We start from the raw sequence: 25,375 nt of genomic DNA, 5'->3' as shown, positions 1-25,375 counted from the left end.
GATATTTTTATCTAAAATTTGCCATATTTAGCCATTTCAGCTGCTTATCATGAACTGTTATTGTCAATGATAAAACTGGAAAACATTTTTAAGCTGAAAATTGCTCTGGAAGATCAAACTGTAATTTGCTTTTCAAGTAATCAATTGTTTCCAAGCTTCTGTCAACTCATCATGTTCAAGTCTATTTCAACCTGCCTTGGATTCATCTTTATCCTAGTCCTTATAATTGAAGATGGAGAGACTCGAACAATGGTTCAAAGCCTCAACCAACATGGTAATTAGACTAACATTTAATAATCTTTCATTTTTGATCAACTTCTATTTCCAATCTTGTAGCGACTGGAAATGAGTCAAGACTTGTCAATAAAAGAGAGTTGTACTCTGATATTGATTGGTCAATTGATTGGGCCGATTCAAGTGAATCAAAGACAAAAACTAGTGAGGGTCGAGCAACCTTTGACGCTGAATGTTTGAAGAAACACAATTATTATCGATCACTTCACGGAGTTGAACCACTGACAATCGATAGCAAGGTAAGTCTTTTTGTCCATTAACTTCAATAATCCAACAACCTTTTCAACCATTAAACAAATTACATTAGCTGAGTGAAGTGGCACAAGATTGGGCCGACCATTTAGCCTCAGTTGGAAGCATATCTCATCGACCCAATAATAAATATGGGGAAAACATTTACTGGATATCTTTGTCTGATATCGATGGTAAGTTCATATTTTCTTGCTCAATGTTCTGAGCATTCATCAATTACCATTTTCATGTTTACAGGTGAAACTCCAGTTAAGGCTTGGTACGATGAAATATCAATGTACAGTTATGATCAGGCAACTTTTAAAAGTGGAACTGGTAAGTAACCAGAAAGCGTCTTTTACTTCTTCATCTTAACTTTACTTTTATCTTACTTTGGGCCAACCTTAGGACATTTTACTCAGGTCATCTGGAAAGGTTCAAAGCAACTTGGAATTGGTAAAAGCTCAAGCTCAAGGGGAACTTTTATTGTCTGCAATTACAATCCTGCGGGAAATTATTTGGGAAGATTCAAAGAAAATGTTTTACCCGTTAAGGTAACTGAATCCGTAACTGAATCGGTAACTGAATCTTATAATTCAGGTGATTTAAGTTGGCTTCAAAAAAATGTCTCATTTATGGTTGCCATTGTGTGTGTGATTACAATTTTATTGTAACTACAATTTTCAATACTCATTTACAATCGAGATTCATTTTTTACTTAAAATTGTTAGATTTTATCAGTACTAGTCAAGATTAAATACTCATTTTTTTTAGCTCAAACGCGGTCAAGTTGATTCATTTTAATATTGAACTATTTTCTGAGAAAAACTCTTAAAATGTTCAATTTTTAAATATTTTAGAAATCATAATTTATAAACTATCTCAGGCTGGCTTGAGTTGGAGTATCAATTTAAATTCCATTTTTTGGTCTTTTGTTTTGTGACCATTCCATTTAAACGATAATGCTAAATTTAATGTTAATTCACTAATATTTTTTCATGTTTTTATTGTTCCATGATTTTGTGGTTGGACTCTCAGAAATCTTGAAATAATTCATCGAGTCAGGTATGTAACTGATTTCACATTTATTTAAAAACTAATTTTATTTATCTGTTTTAAATTTTACAGATTGGAGTGAACAATTACATCTCTATGATCAACCATTTTTAGACTTTTAATTAAAAACCAGATCATTATTGTTGTTACGTTTTCAATGTTTACATGTTAATTTTATTAAATCTCAATATCATCCAAATCGGTTTCAGTTTTTATTCAATATTCAATTTTTCTGGTCATTTTGCTTATTGTCACTCTTTTAATTTGACATTTTAAAGGGATAAAATTAAAATACGATTGAACTTTTCATTTCATGTATTTTGGATTGAAGTGCGTATTAGCTTCAATCTTAAGGTATATGAAAGCAGTCAGTATGGCTTTATAAACATGAATTAAATTTGACTCGAATAGTACAAAGATCGCAATTAGCTGTGTAATTTAGATTCTTTAAATTACATTGCATTGTATCTCTTTTATCAATTAATTTTCCTAAAGACAATCAACTTGATTTGTTGAATTTTAGCCACGACATCTCAACTATGACAAAAATGGATAATAGATGTCTGTACTGTTTTGAACTCTACGAATCATCAGATTATTTTACAGTTTGACAATTTTATTTTGATGTTACTAATGTGCTATTAATTAATTGTTTAAATCATCTATTCTCATTATGGATAGGTTTGTTAAATCGGTCAACAAGATGAACTCTACAGTGCTGGTGCCTTCCAAGTTGAAAGACATGGATGTTGTTGGTAATAAAATACTCAGGCAAACTGGTTCAATTCCACCCTGTTTATTAAACGTCGATTTGTATAGCTTCTACGTAATGTTGAATGATGTGAAAGAGGACCTACTTTGGGGACCTTCGAGTATTGCACCTTTAAACCATGTTACTGTAGATGAATGTTGTACTCCTGTTAGAGATAAATCAAGTACTGTTGGTAGCAACCGATTATCTGCTTCTTTAGGAGTAACCTTATTAACTGGTGGAGGAGCTTTTGGTAAAGTATCTGGCAAACATAGTCGCCAACCTTCAGATGGATCTCTTGGCTCAATATGTTCTAACACTTCATCGTCATCTGATTTTGAAACTGATTATGAGGTTGATTCTTATGCTCGAGATAAAGAATTGGATGATACAACTGTTCACCTAGCTCAAGCATTTCGGCAACATTTACAAGCACTTCATACGATACTTCACCAGTTTGCCGATGCTGCCGATTATCTATCCCTTAGATATCAAGAAGAGATTGATTCCTGTGTTTAACATTTCCACTTTTATTATTTAATATCTTGACCAGGAAAAGACTGACTATTGAAAAACTTGATCCTTTAATGCTGTTATTCAGATAATTATTAATTTTATTTTTTCGTTGAATCTCAAGATACTTTCCAGAGCGAACCCGTCAATCACAATCCTAAAGTCAATCGGTTGAAATAAAACTGTCTAGCATTTACGATGAAAAAACCAAAGATTTAATTGTATTTGACAGTGTTCATTCAAAATTGCAAAAATTGAAATTATAATAAATTATTTAATTAAATGTGATCTACTTGGATGAAATCAATAAACAATGGTTGATTAAATTATCGGGTGAATTATTTAACAAACAGTAAAAGATGATGAGTAAATGTTAATGGAAAAATTAACACAGTCTTTTTTTGTTGAGGAAAAGATCATTTGTTTCCATTTTCACTTCAATCTTTACAACCAAATTACAATTAACTTGATCAATTTTGATTTTTGGACCGTTAATCACTGACATTTTTTGAACAAGCAATTCAAGTTCATCTCCTTAATGATTGAATTGAATTTATTGAACGACCATTTTCACCAATTCTTGAATTCTGTGGGACATCAAAAAGCAGATATCCGCTCAATCCTTGATCGCTTTAAAACCAGGCCACCCATTTTAATTATCCAGCCATTCAAGCCATTAGATATTGATTGTCTTTCTCACCCAATCAAAAATACACTTTAAATCGGATTTAATAAACCGCACATCTTGAAACTGAATAATTTTTGACGTACACAAATTGGTTATTTGCTTGAACTCAAAACTGAAGTTATTGGAGTTTGAATTTTTGCACTTTCAAAAGATCTTTGGTTTTTCTCCGCATTGAAGGAACCATGATAAACATGATATAAGATTAACAATAGTCTAGGAGAAATTAAAAAATATTTAAATCTAGTTATTATCATTTTTGCTTTCTCAGAATATTATTTCTTGATTTGTTTTGTTTCTTCTTTTAATTGCTGGGGATGTATTCATGAGCTTATTATCTATATATAATTTTTTGTGAGTTACACTTTTATAAATTGATTATTCGTTTAGTTTCTTTATCATTATTGGCAGAGTATGAGTGATGTTTAATTTCCTTTAGAAATATAACTGATCCGATAACGATTGATTTGATGGTTTGGTGTTTAATATTTGGTATGAAGCGTATGGTATAGCGATGACGTTTTTATAGGAAAAAGAAAGTGTTGTCGCCCATTTTTTGTAGTTGCTGGTGCTGGGATTCGCAAACAGTTAACATGAGTTGGCTAGCTTAAAGTTATTTGCAATTTGAAAAAACCACGTTGATCTGAGTTTGTTGTTAATTCACTCAACCTCTTGGCAGCTTCGATGCTTTCATTGATATCTACATTATCATAAATAGAGCAAGATCTTTGAATTTTACAGAAATCGTTGACTTCAACGCTAAAAAGAAAGAGAAAAAAAGGATTAGTATGATTGATTAATTGTATGAGATTAAACAGCATCGAACAAGATAATAAATTAAAAGATTAAAGTTTGATCATAATATCCAAGCATCTTTTTACTTAAGTCGAAATTACATTCAATGTTTATCATCAAGTCTGCAATAAAACTTAAACTAATGATATAAATGGACTTTTTTGCATTACTTGATTCAGTTTCACTTAAATTGAAGAGACAAAAAACAACTTGACGTGTAAGCAAAGGTTAAACTATACAGATGTGTATACAAAATCAGTATCAAGTTGTGATGAAGTTCATCTTTCAAAAATTGTAGTTCAACGCCTATAAAACTTAAATGAACTCTTGCTAGATTAATTATCTTCTCCTTCAGCTTTATCTTCATGTTCTTTCAGTTTCTCTTAAATATATATTGCAGAATAAGAAATTCATTGCTTTTCCTCATTTTCTTCCTCTCTTTTCAAGACCTTGCAATATACGGCGATGAAGAAGAACGATAAGCCGGTTTGTTTAATTGATATGTACTGAAATGATGATGTTGATGATCGACTGGTGATGATAAAGATATACAACACTAAATTGTTGAAAAATTTGTTTTGAACCATTAAAGATCAGCTCAATATAAATCTTTTCTTTGGTCTTGGTTTTCTAAGCTTGCTACAAATATCTTCAAAGGACGAGCTTTTCAAGCTCATTTTGAAACATACTCATCCAGCTCAGTGTTTTCCAGTTCATTTTGATCCACTTCACTACTAGTTCTAGAAGTTTGAGCCAACGAAACTGAATCAGAATTTTTCAAATTAATACTGCCAGCGATGCTTCTATCATCGGTTCCGGTCATTATTGATACATTATCGGCTTGTAACAGCATGCCGAACGGTCTGGTTGGCTTCTCGGCATCTGTATTTGTTTTTGCGGGTGACTCCATTTTTTGTTTTCTGAAGAACAAAGATTCACAAACGAATAAAGTTATTATCCGATTTCAATAATCAAAGAAGGACATTAGATGAAAATACCTCAATTCATTTATAGCAATTTGAAGTTCTCGGATCGCTTGGTCATCCAAGTATCCAAAATCCTTTTCCAAATCTATTTGAAGGAATGATATTAAATCTTCCATGCTCTTGTCGAGAATGGATCCTGTAAAAGGATTGAGAAAGTAGATGTTAAAATTTAGCATTGGACAAGTCATTGTATTAAAATTTGGACTCAATTACGATAAATTTTTGGCTGTTTACCAATCTCAATGAGTAAACTCACACTTTTACACAAATCAAACACTAAACAGAAAAGTTTCACCGTTTTTTTGAAAAATGAGCCTACAAAGTATTGCTATCAACTAAACCGAAGAAATTACACAAGAAATTGAGCAAAAACAAAAATAGTAAAAAATACCTAAATGGTGACATGTTTTAGCTTTTTTGAGTTGTGTTTAAGTTTAAAACAATCAACGAGTTGAATTGGTATAACACTCACATCACACAAATTACACAAAAAATTGCAATTATACAGAAATCGGCATCAATTCAAATTAAAAGTTAAGAGTTAACTTCAGGTTAAAAGTAAATCGATTAAAAACAGTTTTTGATCAAACAAGTTCCTTACTTTTGTGTAATTTAAGAAGAGTGTAACTAAAACAGGTAAGTATCATCTCGCCATCTAACATGAAGCAGTCCCAAATCCTGTGATACAGAAGGGTTATGATGAGTTAAGGAGAGAAAGAGAAATAGAAAGAAAGATAGACATCGATGAAATTGAATGCCTCAATCAGAGCAGTTCATGGTAACTACCTTAATGTTAACGAGAAAGGGACTCGGTCGAGAAAACATTGGAAAAACCATTTAAGAGTATATAAAGTAGCATTTATGTCAAATTTCTGGTAGAAAGGGTGAAAGAAGAAGAAAGATTAAAATTACAAATTAATGACAGTAATAATAGTGGTAATAATTAAGATAACAAGGACATTGATGATCATGATAATTTGATGATTATCATGATAATCGGTATAAGAAAATGGAATTGTTAAAGAGGCTTACTTTGAAATGCTTATAGACTCGTGGGAGGAATTTTTTCAGAATTTTATCGTGATGATCAGCAAATCGCTGCAATTTAGGAAAACCGTCAATGAAAAAACCTAAATATTGGAGAACATAAAGGAAAAATAGTTCAATTATTAGTGTGGTTAATAAAATAGTTCAAGTTGCATTATCCAATATATAATTGACTTTGATTTGTATGGAAAATTTGATTAAATGCTTTTGCTTACCATGCATAGCATATTTCTCTCCTGACATGAGACGATCTAATGACCAGAATGCATCCTGTTATACACCAAAACGATAATATTGACAACAAAATATGATGTAAAAAGATTCAATTAGTAATACGTAAGAATAGAAAAAATAAGTTTAGTTGTATTATGTATTTTCAAAATTATGAGGTCAAGTTCGCAAGATAAAAAGTACCAAACGAATGTTTGAAGAAATGATTAATGGTTTTAAGTAGACTGACATTTAAGGTTAATAATAGATGATGATATCGAATAGGGATTTTTAAAATAAAAACAAACGGTTAAACGTAAAAATAGACCAAAAGAAATCTAAACTGAATTTGAATGATAAAAAACAGTTAAGAAAATTTGTCTCTAATTCAAACTAAAGTTTATGTACAATTTCAATAATCTTACTTCTTCATTTGAAGTGTACATCAACAGAAGGGCAGCAATCTGAGACATTCCTTGAGTATAACCAATCTCCTGGATGTTAAAAAAGTGACGAAAAAAATGAAATTATTAGTAAACAAGGTTTAGCACAGAAATTAATTGCTGTTTGTTTTGTTAAAAGGTTGTTAAAATAAACAAAAAAACAAACGAGAGGGAAATTTTGAAAGGAGATAATTTTAAATTAAACATTGTGTTACCTTATTGTATACACTGTAGGCAACCAGTATTCTGAATAATTCTTGTTGTTTTGCATTGAATCTGTCTCTGAACATATCATTATTTCTGAAAGTTCGGTTGATATCTAAATCGATTTGTCTAATATCTTTGGAGTTGTAGAGTCCATAGTCAAGAAGTTCTTGGTAACGACCTGTTGAAATACAAATAGTAAGAAAAAATTACAACACAAAATTTACTTATTGTTATAAGGAATGAAAATGTATGGGAAAACGAAATTGTTAACTAATCTCGAAAAGATAATTCCTGTTTTCATTAACAAATGGAACTAGTGAAGTCTAGATTCAAGGCTAAAAATACACGCAATATATTTCTTCTTTCATAATCTCATTTCTCTAGTTTCCATTCATCTCTGATACCATTGCCAAATGAAGCGTTCCATAGACAGTATAAAAACTGCAGGGCAGAGGTAATTTAGCAAACATAAAATAAAACGATAATGAATTATCTGACAATGGTATCAACAGATATGATGGTATTTGTCATTTGATTCAAACACCTTCAATTATAAAATTGCTGTTGTACTAGTGATCACTAATCATAGATAAACTCGATAGAAAATTAACCCTAATTAAAATTCAGCATTGAGATAATATCTTTTTAGGTTTACTAAAGGCTGTTTGGTATGAACGAAAATTTCGTTTAGTTTGAGGAGGTAGAACATTGGATCAGAATAAAGATGATTAGTAGAGATAAATCTACCTTCTTGCTCTTTTTTCACTTGAGGTACTTCCATTAACCTGGTCCATACTTCACCACGAAGAGAATTCGGTATACCTTTGTACACTCTTTTTCTTAATTTTTCTGAGTTTGGAAAATATTTGTCCCATTGCTCGAGCATTTTGAGCCATTTACTAGTCCGGGAAATTTCCTTTTGTCTAACCTATTTAAAAGATGAAACAAAAAACACAAAAGATTAATATGAGGCATAAAAAAACATTGGGGTAATCATGATGAGTTATCCAATGAAATGTAACAGGCATAAAATACTGCAATGAATGAAAAAACAAATTAGAGGAATAAATCAATTCATTACCTTTGCTTCATGTTTACTTAAACGAGGTGGAAGCTGTTGATCACTGTTGATTGGAAATAGAAGGGAATGAAGAAAAAAGAGAATAGTGATTTAGTAAGAGAAGTTATGAAAGATGTTAGGATAAAGAGTAACCAAAAAAACATGAATTAAACAATGCCAAGGGGCATGAGTCCGTTAATAAAGCCAAGGGCAATTTAAAGAACAGTAAACTAGTCCACAATAACTCACTGGATGAATCCATAACGGTCCGTGAAAAGGACCAGGTTTTGTGGGTCTTCCCAATCACCAATTTGATCACGAATCTGTATATAATAGATTCAAAAACAAGATATCACTGATAAATTAGCTTACAATAATGAAGATACAGGAACATTTAAATATCCAGTAAAACAGTATAAAGATCTGAAAACGAGTTAAGCGGTGATTTCAATACTAAAGATAAGGAAGTTGATTTAATGACAAATTAAAGTAAAACAGGTGAGAGACGAGCTAATAGAATGATGTCACAAAAGAAGTTACAAATTAACTAACAACCAATAATGTCTAAATATACTAAAATAAAATAGAAACAAAAAAGAGGATGAAAAGACTAGACTTAACAAGATTGGAAAGGTAAAATTTATTAAGCATATTATGTTAAATATGAGTACATTCATCAAAACATAAAATCTATCTTACCTTTTCTCTGCCCTTTGTATATCTTTCCACGATTGTCCGACGCTCCTCGTCGGGATCAATTCGATGTTCATCCATTCATCTGATTGTACACATAAATAAAAGCAAAATATAAAAATCTAAAGAGATTTAATTTAACCAAAAAATAAATATTAAACCAAGAGATGATTGTATGTTTAGATGTTATTGCTGAGCTGAATAGAGTCAAAAGATTCTGCAACACAAAATGACAAGCCTTAATTATCTGCCTTCTTTACCGATACATCGAATTAAAAATATCGATATATTCGATAAATATTGTTCAATATCGGATACTGAATATCTTCTAATCCAGTCTCGTTGACATTCAAAACAAACCCTGATTGGTGTTTAATTTTGTTTGGATTTCTTTTTTTGTTAATTGTTTCAAGTTCCTTATTGAATAGTTAGCTGTTTAATAGCTCTTCAAAATGGTAACATCAACTAGAGTTTTACGTGCAATGGATAGAAGGGACGTTCATCCTTTATTACAAGTAATTAGACAATGGTTTTATGGGGTAAGTAATTTAACTTGTATACATATTGCTGATTTTAATGTATGAATTGATGATGATTATTATTATTTGTTTTCAATTATAGAGACCATACAAAGAGCAAACAAGATGGAGAGAAGATTTATCACCAAAGTCTACCTATCCATGGAAGCAAGGCGAAGATAAAAAATGAATTTCTAGGAGCCCGAGTCATAATTACAGTCAAGATTCCAAAGTTGTCGCTCTCTGAGAATTGCTTCACTGTGTAATTTAAACTATTTTGGGCAATGTTATTTCACCTTTTTCAATCTACCTTGATAGAACATTTTTAGATTAAATTATAATTGTTGACTGATTTCATGAGTTTTTTTATAAATGTCTTACGAAAGGAAATTGGGATGAAATTCGAATTAGCTTTAACTCATCCTTAATTAGGGAACGTTGAAAAATGAACGACAACTTGGGAATTTCTAATGTAATAGTGATCTGAATGAGTCTACTAACTCACTGTCTGTTTCCATAATGATTCATGAACGGATTCATTTAGCCTAATAAACGAATATTCTCTTAACTTCAAGGGCTATCTATCCATTTACTGAATGCTTTTGGTTTTCTCGCCTTGTTTTGTTTTTATTGGATGGATTCAATCTTTAGCTTTAATTGAGAATTATCTACAAGCAACAACTAGCTCGATGAAAAATTAACATATTAATAAGTCCATTGTCTAACGAAATAAATTAGCTAGCTAGAAATTTTAATTCTTAGCTACTCTTTCATACTCAATTTTGCGACTTTTACAAATCTCATGCGAACCTCAAAATCTCATTCGTGCTGCAATTTGTTATTTTAATAGTTGATATGAATATTTCATTCAATAAGTATATTAATATTTCTTTTCAAATATTTGTCACTAGTTTTCTCGTTAGATAATATCAGAAAAGCTTTGGCAATTTCGAAAACTCAATATTAATCCGATCGAAAGAACCATCTGTGCGACAATCGATATTCAAATTTCAAACCTTTCAGTTGGATTTATCTATGAAATCTCAATTTCCTACACAGGAAAGTCTTGACATTCCGGAAATTCATTTAACATTAACCAATGGCTTTGAGTTATTCCGGGTACTATCTTATGAAAACTTATCATAACTAAATAAACTTCAAATTTTCAGTCTGAACATAACTTTGATTAAAAGTTAATGTATGACTTCATTTGATCCAATAATAGGTTTTCACAAAACACGATTTACTTAGAAAACTCGGCGATTGGGTGATTTTCACATTAAACAACTTAGATTCATTTTTTGTTTTTGTCTTAATTTCTTAAATATATAGTTAGTTATTTTGTAGCTCTTAAAAATGGTAACAACTAGAGTTATACGTGCAATGGATCGAAGAGATGTTCATCCATTATTACAAATAATTAGACAATAGTTTTATGGGTCAGTAATTTCACTGATTTTGATTTTTGACTTTGTTTCTTATTATTGTTTGTTTTAAATCGTAGAGACCATACAAAGAACAAACAGAATGGAGATAATATCTATCATCAAAGTCTGTCAATCCATGGAAGCAAGGCGATGATAAAAAATGAATAGTACATTTGAACATGTTTCTGGTTTCAGTGGTATGAATTGAAAGAACCGATCACCAGTAAAGAGCCGTCCTTTCCTTTGATTATTTCATTCTTGTCTCCTTGTACAAAACAGATTCTACCCTGTTTACCATTATGCTCATGATTCATGCTACAAAAAAATAAATAATTGATTAGTTTAATTATGAAAAATTAATATAAAAACATTGACTTTTCAAAAGCAAATGCATTCACACATATTTGTGCATCAAATTGATTTTGAAAAGCTGTACAAATTTTATTCATAATAGATTCACTTTACCTTCCAGATGACTCAATTTTGAGCACATTATTATCCAGACCGGATACTTTGACTATTTTGGTACAAATTTCAATTATATTGGATCCACAATCTAGAATGAGATCACCCTGCAATAGAAAATAAAAATTTTAAAATGAGAATAAGAGACAATTTGAAAGAAATTTGTTTCAATGTTAACTTAATTTCTTCAATCTTTTCAATCTGAACCCAAGAAAAACAAAGAAACATGATTCTAATTTGATAAAACTGCAATGAGAAATTAAAGCTGATTGTTAATTTTGTTTGATACGATTAATGGCTAGCAATGGAAATCTTGAGCTTCACACTTTTGGATAATTTCCAGATCTATTTAGATATGGTAATCGAGATCAAGTAATTTTCTGATATTTGAATGCTGAAATCTTGAAATGAGATACGATGATTATTATCTAACTAACCAGACAGCAAAAGATGAGGAATAGCAATTTATCTAAAAACTAAATTCTATGAATATTCAAATATTCTGGATGTTAAACTGATCAAGTAAATGATAAAAACTAGCTAGACAAATAAAATGGTTACAAAAGGTTGCTTAAAAACAGTTAAATACCAATCAAATCATAGTAAATTGAAAAGTCATCATAAAATATTGTAAAATGGCAGAGAAAATAGGAAAATATTCAACATAATGAACCAAAAAATAGAGCTGAATCAATTCAAAGGTTAATCATCCAATTATTCAGCCTAATAATATATTTCTAGTTGTTGAAAGAGATACAAATCTCACAGAGTCATTAAAAAGCTTCCTAATCATTGCAGCAATTGATATCATAGTGAAGTTGAACAAGTTTCACATAACTAGATATCAGTAAATACTTGATACAAGATGGACCATAATTATCAAGAGGACGACTTCAGGGAATGAAATGATCAACTCTTTCATCAGTGAATCATTTGTTTCACCTGGAGACTTCAATCCAAGTCAACTATTAGTGATGAAGAGAGCAAATGAATCAATCTTCATCGGATGTGTTTAGAGGAAAACAAATTGATTGAGTTTGCTTGAGAGATTAGATTGAAGTTTGAAGGTAAAAATTGAAAACCAAATAGGAAACGGGAAATATGAGCCAGGAAAGATACGAAACCTTATCCTCTTTCGAATCGATAGGAAATTTAACAACAATCAGTCCATCGGAAAGATCGGTGACATGAAGAGAAGAAATTTTCTTATAAGGTATTCGATGTTTAAGTTTCCACTTTTTTTCCCAGCTCAATATGTATAAAGCTTTGTTTGTCAGTATAAGATCTCGATGGCGAGGTTTGTAACCATTACGATCATATTTGATTAAACCAGCGGCGTAAACAGTTTCTTCATCCTTTGATTGTTTCAATTCATGGGTAAACATTTCAAGAGTTTGAGAATCCAAATGATCATCTATTAAGGGGAAAACAAAGAAAGTAAATTAGTCAATAGTTCAATACAATGTTAAAGTAAATATTTTAAGTCAATGAGTTTAACCATTTAACCAGTCATTGCTTTGCACAATTAATATTCATAAAGCTTATTTTATTCAATTTTTCTGTCCTCCTAAATGAACCTTTTAATCTTGAAATATCGTCAAGAAGCTTTAGTCAACTTTTTGGCAATCAATTGACAAAGTAACAGTCTCTTAAAATATCTCATCTCACAGTTGTCATCAGCTATGATGATATTAGTTGATCACTTTGAGATAAAGTTATGATTTAATTAATATGAAAGGTTTTCATTGAAATCGAGCAATTCATGTGCTTTTCCTCATTCATTATTAATAGGTTAACTGTTGAAAAAGATTAAGTAAAATTATTACTAATACAAATTGAATGGTAAACTATCAAGGATAAGATTGTAAATCATGTAAATAGCAGGATGATGATTTAGCTGTTAATCTAGCCATGATATATTCATTGATCATTCCGTTGGGCTTATTTTTTCAAACTCAAAAAGGTTAACTGATTGATGAACAAACAGAATTAGATTTTTGAACCTTCAAAAATTGCCTTTACCAGAAATGAAGAGATCTTTCAAAGTAATAATGTGTTCAGGTTTTGAATAAAATAATCAAATGATTCAGAGAAAGTCAACTTGAGCAAGTTTCTAAGACTTCGTAAAATTATGAGAATCAAAATGATAATGATGATTAATACAAAGGGAGAAAGTTCAGGCTTTTTGCCAATAAGTACCAAAAAGTAGAAAGATTTGTCTTTCTTTAGATGGGTTATATTGAGTTGACTTTTTTTCGGGTGAAAAATCTCTAAAAAAAGTCTCTCATCTCTCATGTGAAATCCTGCAAATGTAGTTATATTTTTTGTACACTTGTTAATGTTCAAGGCAAATCCATGCCTAATACATTGACATTAATATTTAATCTATAACATTAATGTTTACAATCTTAATCCAAATGATACAAGTTTAGATATACCTTTATATCATTAGCATTACAACATAATCATTATCCAACTATTAATAGGTTATGGGATGATGAGTTCAATGAGCATTGAGTCAGAGTCATTTGTGCTCTTGTTGCCAAAAATTGTCTTCAAAGTGTAAATACGAGATGAAATTGTCATTATCAAGGTAAATTTTATCCTTCAACTTTACTAGTAAATTTCATGGTAAGCTTTTGATTTTTGTTCAACACATTAATAAATCTAAAATATCATTTGAAATGAATATGATTTTTTCACTTTCAAGATCATCATGAAATTATACAGTTCAGGGTTAACCTTGAATTGTCGATAATTGTTAACAATAACAACACACAAATCATCCATAAGTTAATAATTTAAATTAGTCTGCAAAACTGTTGATTTGTTTCTATGATGATTAAGGACGGAATCAATTAACCTAATAAAAAGGATGTTTACGGGATGTTAAATATCATCTTGTTCAACAGTTGAATATGAAAACAAAAAATATATAATTTGACAACAAAAAAAATTAAGGACAGTTAAGCGTTAATTATTTACGCCATTGGGGATGGCAAGTTAATAAGGAGTGTTAAATTAGTAAATGAAAAGGTGACATTATGATGGGTAATTTACTCGGTCACCGTAAAAACTGAGGTCAACTTACAATTTACTAATATTGGCTCAGTAAATTAATAATCATAATAATAGAGTCAACATATTTACTCACTATTTAGGTGAACTTGATGTTTATTAACAATATTTTTCACCTGATTATTGAAACAATCAAATATATAAATACATGTTGACTTGACTATATCAAGCTTATTGTAATAATAATAGCTGTGATGATTAGAATCATTTCATTCAAATCAACCATTCCTACTTTTTGGCTTCTCCTTAATCATAAAATCTCTACTTTTAGCATTAACAGCTCAATGGGAAAACAAATGGCTTTTTTGATGATAAAGATTATATTATTAACAACCTCTTTTTTGTTAATCAAATTACTAATCTGAAATCAGTTGATATTCAAGATGAAGATTTGGCTGGTTTAATGATTATCGGTTCAAGAAATCAGAAATCGGTGTAACTTTGGAAACAGTATTTTGGCTGAACAATGAAACAATGGGTTGAAACAAGAGGAAGATGAACTTAACTGGATTTTGATTAACTTGCTTGAAAGATTAGAAAAAATTCTCTGATCAAAATATCACCTCAAGAACAATGGATTAATGAAGAGAATATAAAAAAATGAAATTCTCACATCAGATTTTATGTTATCGATTTGTAACCAAGTAAATTGTGTAAACAAGTTTCAATCAACCGTTTGTTTGAATAGCAACAAAATTATCAACTCACAATAGCAAACAATAACAACAATTGAAAAGTTCAATCAAGTAAACTTAATCATGATTCAGGAGAAAATAAATATAAATATAAATCAATCATTCGAAGATTTTTCCAAAATCATGATTAGATTCAACTGTTCCGTACTAATGAAAGTAATCTGAAATTTTGAGAGAAAAGGTTGACAATGTTTTAGATTCAAGTAAACTATGGATTCTGATCTGAACTAAACACCATTCATGAGACATTCTCAACCAATTTCAACTTTTCCTTTTGAAGAAAAAATTTTCAAAAAGATTGACAAGTTAAGCAAAAAAAAGGCAAACAATCCTTAGGCTATTGAACTTGATCATTTTCAAAAATTTTCAATTCTTTGGTAAATCCAATTCACTTTTATTAACAAGCATTTTCAGCTAACCTTTCAAGTCTTCTTTGACATCATTCAGTTCAACTCGGCCCTTTTTTCAGCCTTCTTAATCGAGATAATGATTAACTTAATGAGAGACGTTGCCATATTTTTTTTGTTAACTGAAGGAGCAACTATGAGGATAAACTTGAATGATTGGCATGATAATGCTTGTAACTAATTCAATAGCTTCAATTTTTTAATTTCAGCTTAAACTTCGCACTCTGATGGAAATGAGCTTGACGTTTTCACGGCCCAAACGGTCAGCAAACTGGGCTAGAAAATTGACCATTTTTCATGCGCTAAGCAAGTGACTCTATTTTATCACACTTGGCTTTTGTCTTTAAGTAACAATTACATACTTGGTCTTAATTGTTGGAAAACTTCAACTATGCTTGTTTGGTAATTAGATTTTCGTCCCTTGAACAGCTTTTCCGCTAAAACCTTTTCCTCCATTAATGTTTTCCGTTGTTCGTCTATACTTTTCCAATATTTGTTTACCATCCATTTGGTATGTAAGTCTCTCAAAATGATAGAAGCCTTAAGATTGAAGTTACATTTTTTGGGTTGTGAAAATGATTGATAAAGGTGAGAAGTTTATTACCAGTTTAACAACGGTTTAGTTAAATGGTGGTCCAAAAATTTAGCGATGAAAGGTGAGGGCAAAGACCAAGTGACGAGAGACAATAAGGTCAATATATGCAGGTTGTTGAGACGAAGGGAAAAAACAGCAAACAAATAAAAATTAGTAAAGTCTTGCAGTGGGAGGTTGGGGAAGAATGACCGGCAGCTGATTGTTTAACCTATCACTCAACTATAACAGACTACTGAGCATGAAGAGATGACCAAAGTAGCTACAAAAAGCAGCCGGCATTGGTCAACAATTAGCTAAATGATTAAAGTTATTTTTTGCTTGCGCTCTTTCCTCACTTCTTGGTAATATTGCCGTTCAATTGTTCAATTACAAACCTCTGCACAAATAGAGGGAGGAGTGGGCCAAGTCCTTTCCAATAATGATTTAGGTAGCTGATGGGCAAGTCTAGCTAGCCATTCACGTCGGACATTGATCACAAACTGGTTATAAATGAAGGTGATGGAAAAGTGAGTGAGAGAGAGAAAAAAAGATTGAAGGTAAATAAAATGAGTTCATGTTAATTCACAGTGAGTGTTGGTTGACTTTGCTTTTCACATTCAAAGTCAATTGTTAGTGCAATTGAAAATTTGAAGATGACAATAATGAAATAAAATTGAACTTACCTCACGGTTACAATCATTCAATTCTTGATTTCGTGTGATGAATCCCTTGATAAATTTTCTAATAATAAAGGCGGCTTTCCTTCGTTTGGCTAATAACCGTATGGCAAGTTCACGTCTCCAATAGGATTGAATTAATAATGCTGACCGTCTAATTTGATGATACTTTTGACGTTGAAAGTAACCGCGAACATGAGCTTGAATATAAGCAGCTAATTGGTGTTTCTTTTTTTGAAAAGCATCTTCTGTCTCAAACAGAGTTCGAGGTAAACGGATAAAAATTTTACTTGTACCCAATCGATATTCATTTGGATTATAATCTAACTGACGGACTAAAATTTCAACACCCTCTTTGGGTGAACCTTTGAAGAAAGGCCAAGTTTCCTGTGAAAGGCATTTGTATCGTTGTAGGAAAACATCATAACTCCGTCGATAGGCGAATCCAGCTCTTCGGACTCGCAAGTTTTCCATTAAACCCAGATATTTAACTTGATGTCGAACAATTGATTCATCGAAGATTCCTTGACGCTTATGGTCATTAGGTTTGATACATCGAACATACCAGGGTTCTTTGGATAAAAGCGTTTCCATTAAGTTGTTTAAACTATTCTTGAATTGGGTTATTGCTGTTTCAGGTCTTTTCTTTGAATGAACCTCACTTTCAGGAAACAATTTCTTGATAATTACATCATTTGATGTTGACATAGCTTTCTTTAGATCACGGTACAATGAATCATTATTTTTATCCAAGAATCCATCAACTTTGTAGGTAACCTCACCAGCATAGTGAGTTAATCGGAATTCCTAAAAATGGAAAAGATAAAAAAATAGTAAACAATGAAAAAAATAAGTTCAAATTATATCATCATTACTATCGTTATTTTAATGATTTTTGTTTGGCAGTTTACTAATAAATGGTGCAATATTTGATGATGAAAAAAAGTGATTATTATCAAGTTAAAAGTGCATTGAATAACAGCAATACAACAAGAAAAATCAGATTAATTTATCCTCTTCAAATTAACTCTCCTCTCTTTCATTATTCATCATCTCACATTACTCGTCTTTCAGTTAATTTACTTCTTATTTTCCACCCATTCTCATCTTCATCACCACCATAACTACTTTATTTTTATCTATGCTACTTTCCTTCCTTTCATTTCGGATGTTTTGCTGTACTAAAGAGGAAGGGGGAAAACTGGGCCTCAAGATCATTGTATCAACAACGACAATTAATCAGTAATTCACAAAGACTTCAATTTTGGCCACTTACATTTCGCCCGATGGTTTTTTTAAGCTTATTGTCAGCCAAGTTGTGGGTAGTAAAGTGTGGGTGATCGCCAACGGTGTCTTCAAGTTTATGAAGGAAAGTTATATCACTTGCATCTCCTGGACGTAAACACTCTTCATCCTGAATGGAAAGGTGTCAATTAAATTTCCAATGGTAGTGAAATGATTTGTTATTCAGATGTTCATATTGAAGAGATGATTTCATGAAAACATTGGCAAAGATGCCAAATTTGATAACATGAAAAAAAACATCATGGAAAACACGAGGGAAAAGAAATAATAAAATAAATTAGTAAAGATTGGCCATGAAAATTTTCTCTGATTGTAAAAATTCATTTCTAATAATTTGTTATTTACCAATATAGAAATGATTCCTTTATATTTTTCCTCCACCAAGTCACAAATAATCTGATTGTTGAAGTACTCCACTGGCTCCCACTAATCAAGAAATGAAAATAAATTACATTAGAAATTTTGGTAAAAAGATCTTTTTTTTGGTTTTCAAAAAATTCTCAAAATTACTTACCTTGATCTCTTCTCGTTCATACTCTTCTTGCTCAGACTTGAGAGTTAATTCGATGAAGAGCTGCTGAAGCTTTTCATTACAATAATTAATACAAAATTGCTCGAAACTGATATAAGAAAGAAACAAATAAAATAGTAAAATTAGTAAAATTTGGATTGGGTTGAGATAATTTAGGGTAATCAGCAATGGGCAATTTGAGAATAACAATGGAAGTAAAAGCCATAATAAACAAAATTACCTGTTTGATTCAAATATTTCAAAACCATAGATATCTAATAGACCGATGACTGATCGATCAGGAGATTTTTCTTTAGAGACTAACGATGAATTTAACTTTTTGACCAACCATGTGAAAAGTCTTTCATAAATTGCTTTGGCTAACGCATCTCGAGCATATATGGCCTGGTCTCGGCTCAATGGTGTTGAAACAAGTTCATTGCGAACTTCAATACTTTTATTGGTAAATGCCTGTCTTAATGATTCTGTTTCACATTTTAACAGCTTTGCCAGGCTTATAATGGGCTTTTGTTGTGCAATAATGGCCTCACCGTTTTCCTCAAGAAAACCAATATTACCCATATGCAGAATGGAGGCAACAATGAAAAACAATGATTCTTCTTCTTCTGAAGTAAAATCAAATTCTTGAAGGGCACTTTTGACTAGGTTAAAGTGATGAGCATCATCAATTCCGGTTACATCAAAACTTTCTCCTTGATTCAGGTAATAATACATGGATGGGTCTCTCCGTAATTGTAATTTGGATAATAATTTTTCATCAACTCCACTAATAAGTTGGTAGAAAATGTGAAAATTGCGTTCACCTTTGTTTTGATGGATAACACGAGATTTCTCAAGCAAATAATTGGTAATATGTCCTCCTCTAGGATTACCCAAGTAATCAAATTCAATGTCCATATATTTACCAAAACGAGATGAATTATCGTTTTTAATGGTTTTGGCATTACCAAAAGCTTCCAATACAGGATTTGATTGAACTAGCTTGTCTTTCACTCTATCCACTGTTGCCAAATGTTTACTTGCTGCAGCAAGATAGTTGAGAATCTTTTTGGAAGCTTCTGTTTTACCTGAGCCACTTTCACCCGATATCAGAATACATTGATCACGACATTCATCTTTCATTAATCGATAAGCTGTATCAGCAATAGCAAAACTGGAAAGAAGAAGAAAAAAAAGAGAAAAATCAGCTAATGAAACCACACAAAATAACCAACACAAGGATGACAATCAATCAAAAATAAATTGAGTGACATGATATTGTATTAGTGATGGCAAGAAGAGTGAATGTTTCATGGAAAACTTACATATGAGGAGGAAGTTCATAAAAGTTTACATTTCTATATTGTTCAATGAAATTATTTGAATAGAGATCCAAACTTCTGTATGGATTGACAGACACAAGCACTTGACCTATGTAGGTCTGGGAAACCATAGAAAAGAAAAATTAACAAAATTGACGATAAACTGGACACATAATTATAAAGAAAAGTATAATAATAAATAGATGGACTTACATAGATGAGGTTTTCCTTGAATCGTTTCTTCAGATTATCCAAAAAAGCTTCTGGATCTTGATGATTTTCAAGGAGGACAAAGTCTTGAACACCGACTTTATCCCTAGCTCCTAACGAGTTTTCCATATTGAAGTATGTAAAAATAAAAAAATCCGATAAAACAAAAAAGGGTCACAAACGTTACACAATGATGGTCAACTTGCTAAGCCTTTGGTAACACGACTGTATTTGTATCAATTTGATGTCATAGGATAAATTTTAATCAAGTTTTCTGGTAAGAAAATTGAAAGCTCCAAAAGCAGAACAGGGTACTGGATGAACAGAGATCAGCAAAAGTTTCACTTATTTACAAAGCAAGTAAAAAACAACAAAATATACACAAAGAATATGAGAGAAAGTTACTTGGGTTGCTGTAAAAAATTGTTAAAGATGTTGAATGGCAAAAAATTTTGGGTATAAAAACTTAAACGAATGATGTCACTAATAAAAATAACCCAAATGGTCTAGAATAGCAGAGAAATTAATCGTAACAATTTGATTTTATTTCAATCCGCAGAAGACAGATTGTGCTCATTATTCAATAAACGACCAAATGATCACGGATCACACCTTCAAACTTACAAACAGTGAATTTTTTTCAAACACATTTTATACACTAACGCCATCTTTTTATTTAGTTGATAACGATAACGGTGAAAGCTTTTCATTGAACTTCAGTTAATCAGGTTGAGTAGTTTCGTTAAAGTTCTGTAAATCACATCACTAGACACCGAAGTTAGTCGATACTTGCATCGACCGACCGACTGTTTAGCGACTGGCTGTAACCGTTCTTTAAATAACATCTCTTGAGTTTAAAAGAAAAAAAATAAACATTGTTTTTGCATTCGAACGCGTATTTCAATTGATATTGTTTGTATTCATCTTCGAATTGAATTTAGCTCAGAAAATTCAGATTCCGTAAAATGTAATATTTTCGTCAATTTGAACCCTTTCATATTGTCATGTCGTGGGATTAGCATTCTGGCTATTTAGCTATAATGTTTAGGTGAAATAGCCTTTCTACGAATCTTATTTTACATTAGAAAATTAATTTTAATTTGATTTTGTGATTTGGTGTGTTTGCTAACAGGTTTTTGAAAGACGATTCGTATAATATATCGTATTAAAAACATAATTAGAGTCTTCTCAAAATTCATTAATCAAAAAAGCTGGATTAAACTAAATTGTTTATTTCGTTACTATGACTACGTGACATTTTGAGAGGGTTCACAGTAACTATTTAATTCACAGTAACAATTAAAGAGGAAGATAATCAATTTGGCTGCCATTTTTGATGAAATCGCCTTCTGAAAGTAAAGAAAATAAAAGCAAAACCAATTTGGCAGAAGATTAGAAACACAATTCAAATATGAAACTGACAACTTCGTCACTTGGACTGGCAATTTTAACATTTTAACTCTTACCTTGAAAAGTCGATATTACTCACAATGTAAAACAAGTTCGGGGTCGCAGATGTTTTTCTGATGTGTTTACGAGTTAATATTGAGTTTAGTTGATCTATTTTGTTTGAAAAACAGTTTTTTTGCTTAGAAATGTGACTTTTTTTAATGTTGTGTATTTACTTTGGTGACACCTGGTGTTCGTTTTTGCCACATTATTTCCTTTTATACCTTTTCTCATTAAAGCTACATTGTAGGTTTACAGCAATGTTTGCAACAAAATTTCATTCCTCTTTTTATATTTTTCATGAGTGAAAACTAATCAATCTGTTGATTAAATCGTTCTTCTAATCACTCAACTAATTGTTATTATTTGTCTTATTTATCTTTGTGAATTGTTCTTTGTGGAAATTCAGTAAAAATAATGGGTGTAGTGTTTATTATCACATTTTAATTGTTTTTATGCTTCCATCTGTTTCAACCGTCCCATCATAACCATCAGTAAACCTGTCATAACCTTTATCATCAAGCAAATTTTAAAACATGAATCTACTATAATGAACAGAGAAAGGATCTCTATTTCTATGGTGTCTTCGATAGTCAAGAAAATATTTTTATTTATTTTTTTATTAAATTATCATGATTGTGATCCAGTTGAAAGATCGGATGCCTTGAATCTAGTCAACCAGTACAACAGTGAAAACTCTATCGATCTAGGTTCTAAGGAGCTGCGACAGACCAAATCGGTGAAAAAAAGTTTAAATAATTTTAATTACAACCTTACATATGGATGGCCGGTTATTGGTGCTCAACTGGGTCAAATCAGTGCAGTTGACATTGATCTTGAAGGCAATATTGTTATCTTTCATAGAGGATCTCATAAATGGAATGACCTGTAAATAATTCATTTTTAACGTTACAATAACTTAAAAGATTGTTGGTTACTCATTTTTATTTCTTTCACTTTTTTATAGGAGTTTTAATAATCTTAATAATCATTACCAGCAAATTGCGGATGGACCCATTCCCATCGCCACTGTAATAGCCATTGATCCCAAAACAAGAAAGCTTGTCTACAGCTGGGGCGCTAATCTTTTTTACCTACCTCATGGCTTAACCTTTGATACCAAAGGATATGTTTGGTTGACTGATGTTGCACTCCATCAAGTGTTCAAATTCGTCGCTAAAGGTTCAGATAAGCCTGAAATGGCGTTAGGTGAAGCATTTGTTCCAGGAAACGACGATAAACATTTTTGCAAGCCAACTAGTGTAGCAATAGATTCGAGAAGTGGAGATTTTTATGTTGCTGACGGTTATTGTAACTCAAGGGTCATTAGATTTAACAGTGAAGGCAAGCTTCTGAATCAGTGGGGTCAGCCTGAATCAGGTAAATAACCAAGAAAAAATTATTTACCATTCCAAACTTCAATCTACCAAATTCATTGTTTAACTATTTTTATTTTCTTTCAGCTGCACCCACTCCTTCTGTTAATACTTTTAATATTGTACATAAAGTTGTACTTATCGAAGAGTCAAACACTGTCTGTGTTGCTGATCGAGAACACGGAAGGATTCAATGTTTTAAATCACCATTAGGTGAATTCATATTTAGTATATCTATCAATGAGTTTTCTGGTCGACTTTTCTCCATTTCTTACTCACCTTTTGGAGGAGGTATTTTATTTGCTGTGAATGGTGGAAGTTATTTTAATCCTGAAGCACCAATCAAGGGTTTCCTATTCAACTTAACAACCCGTGAACTTTTGACTTCTTTTGGGGTAAGCTAATAAAATCATCACTTTACAATTAAATAACCCCTAGAATTGTATTTTTTTCACAAAACACTTTTTCTTTCAACCACTTTTAGCATCTTTCCAAGTACCAGTGATTCCTCTTTTTTGTGTTCAAGCTATTATTTTAAAGATTCAACTTAAACTTACTGCCAAGATGTCCCTAAAAAACTTTATGCGTTTATAGTTTTTTTCTGATCATTTCAAAGTTTAGATCATGTCTTTTAAACCGGTAGTCTTTATTACACTCGGTTTGTCAACTGTGGTATAATACAATGCGTCTATTGATAGTTTTTATGTGTATCACAGTGTAAAATCTTGCCAAGGTATTTTAAACTATTAAAAAATTAGACAAAGACGTTAGTGATTTAACGTTGCAGCCTAGCTGAAAGCTAGTGATAATTTTTCATAGATGTGATAAATATTTATCAATTTATTTATTCACAAGTATTCATGAATTCTTCCAATTCATATTTGATTGTTATTTAGCATTAGCCTAATAAAATTCAATAATGAAAGCTTTTTATCAAGTCGATCAGTTTCCTATCAGATGTGTGATTTTCTTTTATTATGTGTTTCATTGTCATGAACTAATTTCATCCTCTACTACTCCCATCATTTCACAAAAATTCATTGCTTTCAGATTTTATTTTATTCTGAGTCTGAAACTTTTTTATTCTTGCGTGAAGATCTTTAAAGCTTACTAATTAAACTTTACATCTATTTCAGGATTTCAAGCAACCCCATGACATCGTTGCTTCTAAAGATGCTAAAAGTGTATATATTGTCGAAATTGGACCAAATTGTCTTTGGAGATTCGAAAAAGGTTTGTTCAAATTAGACTGTCGAATAATATTAAGTACTTTTTGATATAATTTAATTTTTTCAACTTTTATCCAGTAAGTTGAGGCATTGAATATTTGCGGATCGTTGACAAAGATTTATTGTTACAAAAAGCTTTTATTCCTTTTAAAAGTTAGCTTTAGCTCAAAATATTCATTTTCAAAGTTGATGATCAACAAGTACTATTTTATTAATATATGCACATATCTAATTGTTTAGGTTATTGGTGCAAGTCTCAATCACATTTCATTTCTGTTCTTGTCATATTCAAGTTAATAATGTAAATTATTTTCATTCCAGAAGTGCCTATCGGATCCCCAATTTTATCACAAAATTCTGATGGAGCAACTGGGACTAAATTATCGTTGCCGTTGAAGAATTCGAGTAACTTAAACATAGCGCGTACTTTTATTCTTAAATCACAACTCATTCCAGCGAAGATTGCATCTTTATCAAGTTCTCCAGCTCTACTTTTGGTGCTTGTCCCTTTAATAATATCAGTCATTATAATTATTTTAATTGTTCGTCGCAGAACCTCTCGACTTAGTAGCTATTCGCCATTGCAGGAAATCAAAGGATGGGTGACGGGCTACAAAGCTACAAAGAACGAGCTAAACCTTGGTAGGATTTTACATGATCCTAAAAGATCTGGATTTAATCAATTAGCTATGGATGAGAGTGATAATGAAGCAGAACTAATCAATGGGGATATTCACAGTGAATCTGAAGTTGAAGAGTTCAATGTTAGTTCTATTCGTAAAATTTAAACCAAAATCATCAAAAATATATAACTTCTTTATGTATTATGATATGGTATGAATCACACAATTATTATAGCAGTTTTACTCTGATTCAATTATATTTGGATGCCAACAAAAAGCTGATGAAATTGGTTCTCTAAATGTACTCATCCATCTTTTTGCAACATCGAAATTTCCTTCTCAGGAAGTTGTTTTTTATCAGTTTTTTACTATCATTTATCTCCATGGAACAAATTGACGTCAAAAAAGTGAAAAACACTGACTGCAGTTACAATTGTTTTCAAGATTTTAAAAGATTCCGGACGACTGACCACCAAACGTATTTAAAACAAAAGAAAGAAATTTATAATAAAACATGAATATATTTAAATTAATTTAT

General features: G+C 31.1%; 5 protein-coding genes and 2 long non-coding RNA genes across 7 annotated transcripts; 4 read left to right on the top strand and 3 right to left on the bottom strand.

The window, feature by feature from the left end:
- The first annotated feature begins 124 nt into the window (after window positions 1-124).
- Window positions 125-1,780, top strand: LOC107361946 (Golgi-associated plant pathogenesis-related protein 1-like). Its single transcript, XM_015928909.3, has 7 exons — window positions 125-274; window positions 337-533; window positions 602-719; window positions 784-861; window positions 934-1,079; window positions 1,564-1,590; window positions 1,654-1,780. The coding sequence occupies exons 1-6, from the start codon at window positions 172-174 to the stop codon at window positions 1,570-1,572; spliced, it is 651 nt and encodes a 216-aa protein (XP_015784395.2). The 5' UTR covers window positions 125-171; the 3' UTR covers window positions 1,573-1,590; window positions 1,654-1,780.
- On the top strand, window positions 1,774-3,133 carry LOC107361947 (uncharacterized). The gene has a single exon (XM_015928910.3). The coding sequence runs from the start codon at window positions 2,255-2,257 to the stop codon at window positions 2,849-2,851; it is 597 nt and encodes a 198-aa protein (XP_015784396.1). The 5' UTR covers window positions 1,774-2,254; the 3' UTR covers window positions 2,852-3,133.
- On the bottom strand, window positions 3,038-9,181 carry LOC107361945 (USP6 N-terminal-like protein). Its single transcript, XM_015928907.3, has 13 exons — window positions 8,978-9,181; window positions 8,528-8,601; window positions 8,300-8,342; window positions 7,966-8,146; window positions 7,227-7,396; window positions 6,994-7,062; window positions 6,574-6,628; window positions 6,344-6,441; window positions 6,098-6,183; window positions 5,913-5,989; window positions 5,324-5,447; window positions 5,015-5,245; window positions 3,038-4,289 (listed from the first exon to the last, which is right to left on the bottom strand). Exons 1-13 carry the CDS (start codon window positions 9,050-9,052, stop codon window positions 4,133-4,135), a joined length of 1,440 nt encoding a protein of 479 aa, XP_015784393.1. The 5' UTR covers window positions 9,053-9,181; the 3' UTR covers window positions 3,038-4,132.
- A 130-nt stretch (window positions 9,182-9,311) lies between these two features.
- Window positions 9,312-9,841, top strand: LOC107361948 (uncharacterized). Its single transcript, XR_001568595.3, has 2 exons — window positions 9,312-9,510; window positions 9,593-9,841. It is a non-coding gene; the product is annotated as an uncharacterized LOC107361948 (long non-coding RNA).
- A 1,079-nt stretch (window positions 9,842-10,920) lies between these two features.
- On the bottom strand, window positions 10,921-20,748 carry Myo61F (unconventional myosin 61F). Its single transcript, XM_015928942.3, has 12 exons — window positions 20,164-20,748; window positions 19,954-20,069; window positions 18,870-19,802; window positions 18,632-18,737; window positions 18,463-18,543; window positions 18,089-18,226; window positions 16,819-17,619; window positions 16,531-16,635; window positions 15,924-16,101; window positions 12,506-12,795; window positions 11,382-11,488; window positions 10,921-11,231 (listed from the first exon to the last, which is right to left on the bottom strand). Exons 1-12 carry the CDS (start codon window positions 20,287-20,289, stop codon window positions 11,108-11,110), a joined length of 3,105 nt encoding a protein of 1,034 aa, XP_015784428.1. The 5' UTR covers window positions 20,290-20,748; the 3' UTR covers window positions 10,921-11,107.
- Window positions 20,749-21,038: 290 nt separating this feature from the next.
- LOC112539808 (uncharacterized) lies at window positions 21,039-21,801 on the bottom strand. The gene is made up of 2 exons (XR_016198039.1): window positions 21,627-21,801; window positions 21,039-21,509 (listed from the first exon to the last, which is right to left on the bottom strand). It is a non-coding gene; the product is annotated as an uncharacterized LOC112539808 (long non-coding RNA).
- A 53-nt stretch (window positions 21,802-21,854) lies between these two features.
- On the top strand, window positions 21,855-25,370 carry LOC107370625 (peptidyl-alpha-hydroxyglycine alpha-amidating lyase 2). The gene is made up of 5 exons (XM_015938598.3): window positions 21,855-22,497; window positions 22,577-22,989; window positions 23,073-23,380; window positions 24,122-24,218; window positions 24,536-25,370. The coding sequence occupies exons 1-5, from the start codon at window positions 22,160-22,162 to the stop codon at window positions 25,000-25,002; spliced, it is 1,623 nt and encodes a 540-aa protein (XP_015794084.1). The 5' UTR covers window positions 21,855-22,159; the 3' UTR covers window positions 25,003-25,370.
- The last annotated feature ends 5 nt before the right edge of the window (window positions 25,371-25,375 follow it).

The sequence above is a fragment of the Tetranychus urticae genome, chromosome 1 (genome assembly GCF_039701765.1).
Source record: "Tetranychus urticae isolate SD_2017Ah chromosome 1, NJAU_TeUrti_SD_1.0, whole genome shotgun sequence".
In the NCBI taxonomy this organism is placed as follows: Eukaryota; Metazoa; Arthropoda; class Arachnida; order Trombidiformes; family Tetranychidae; genus Tetranychus; species Tetranychus urticae.
Note: the sequence above shows the minus strand (reverse complement) of the source record. Positions and strands in the feature narration are given on the sequence as shown.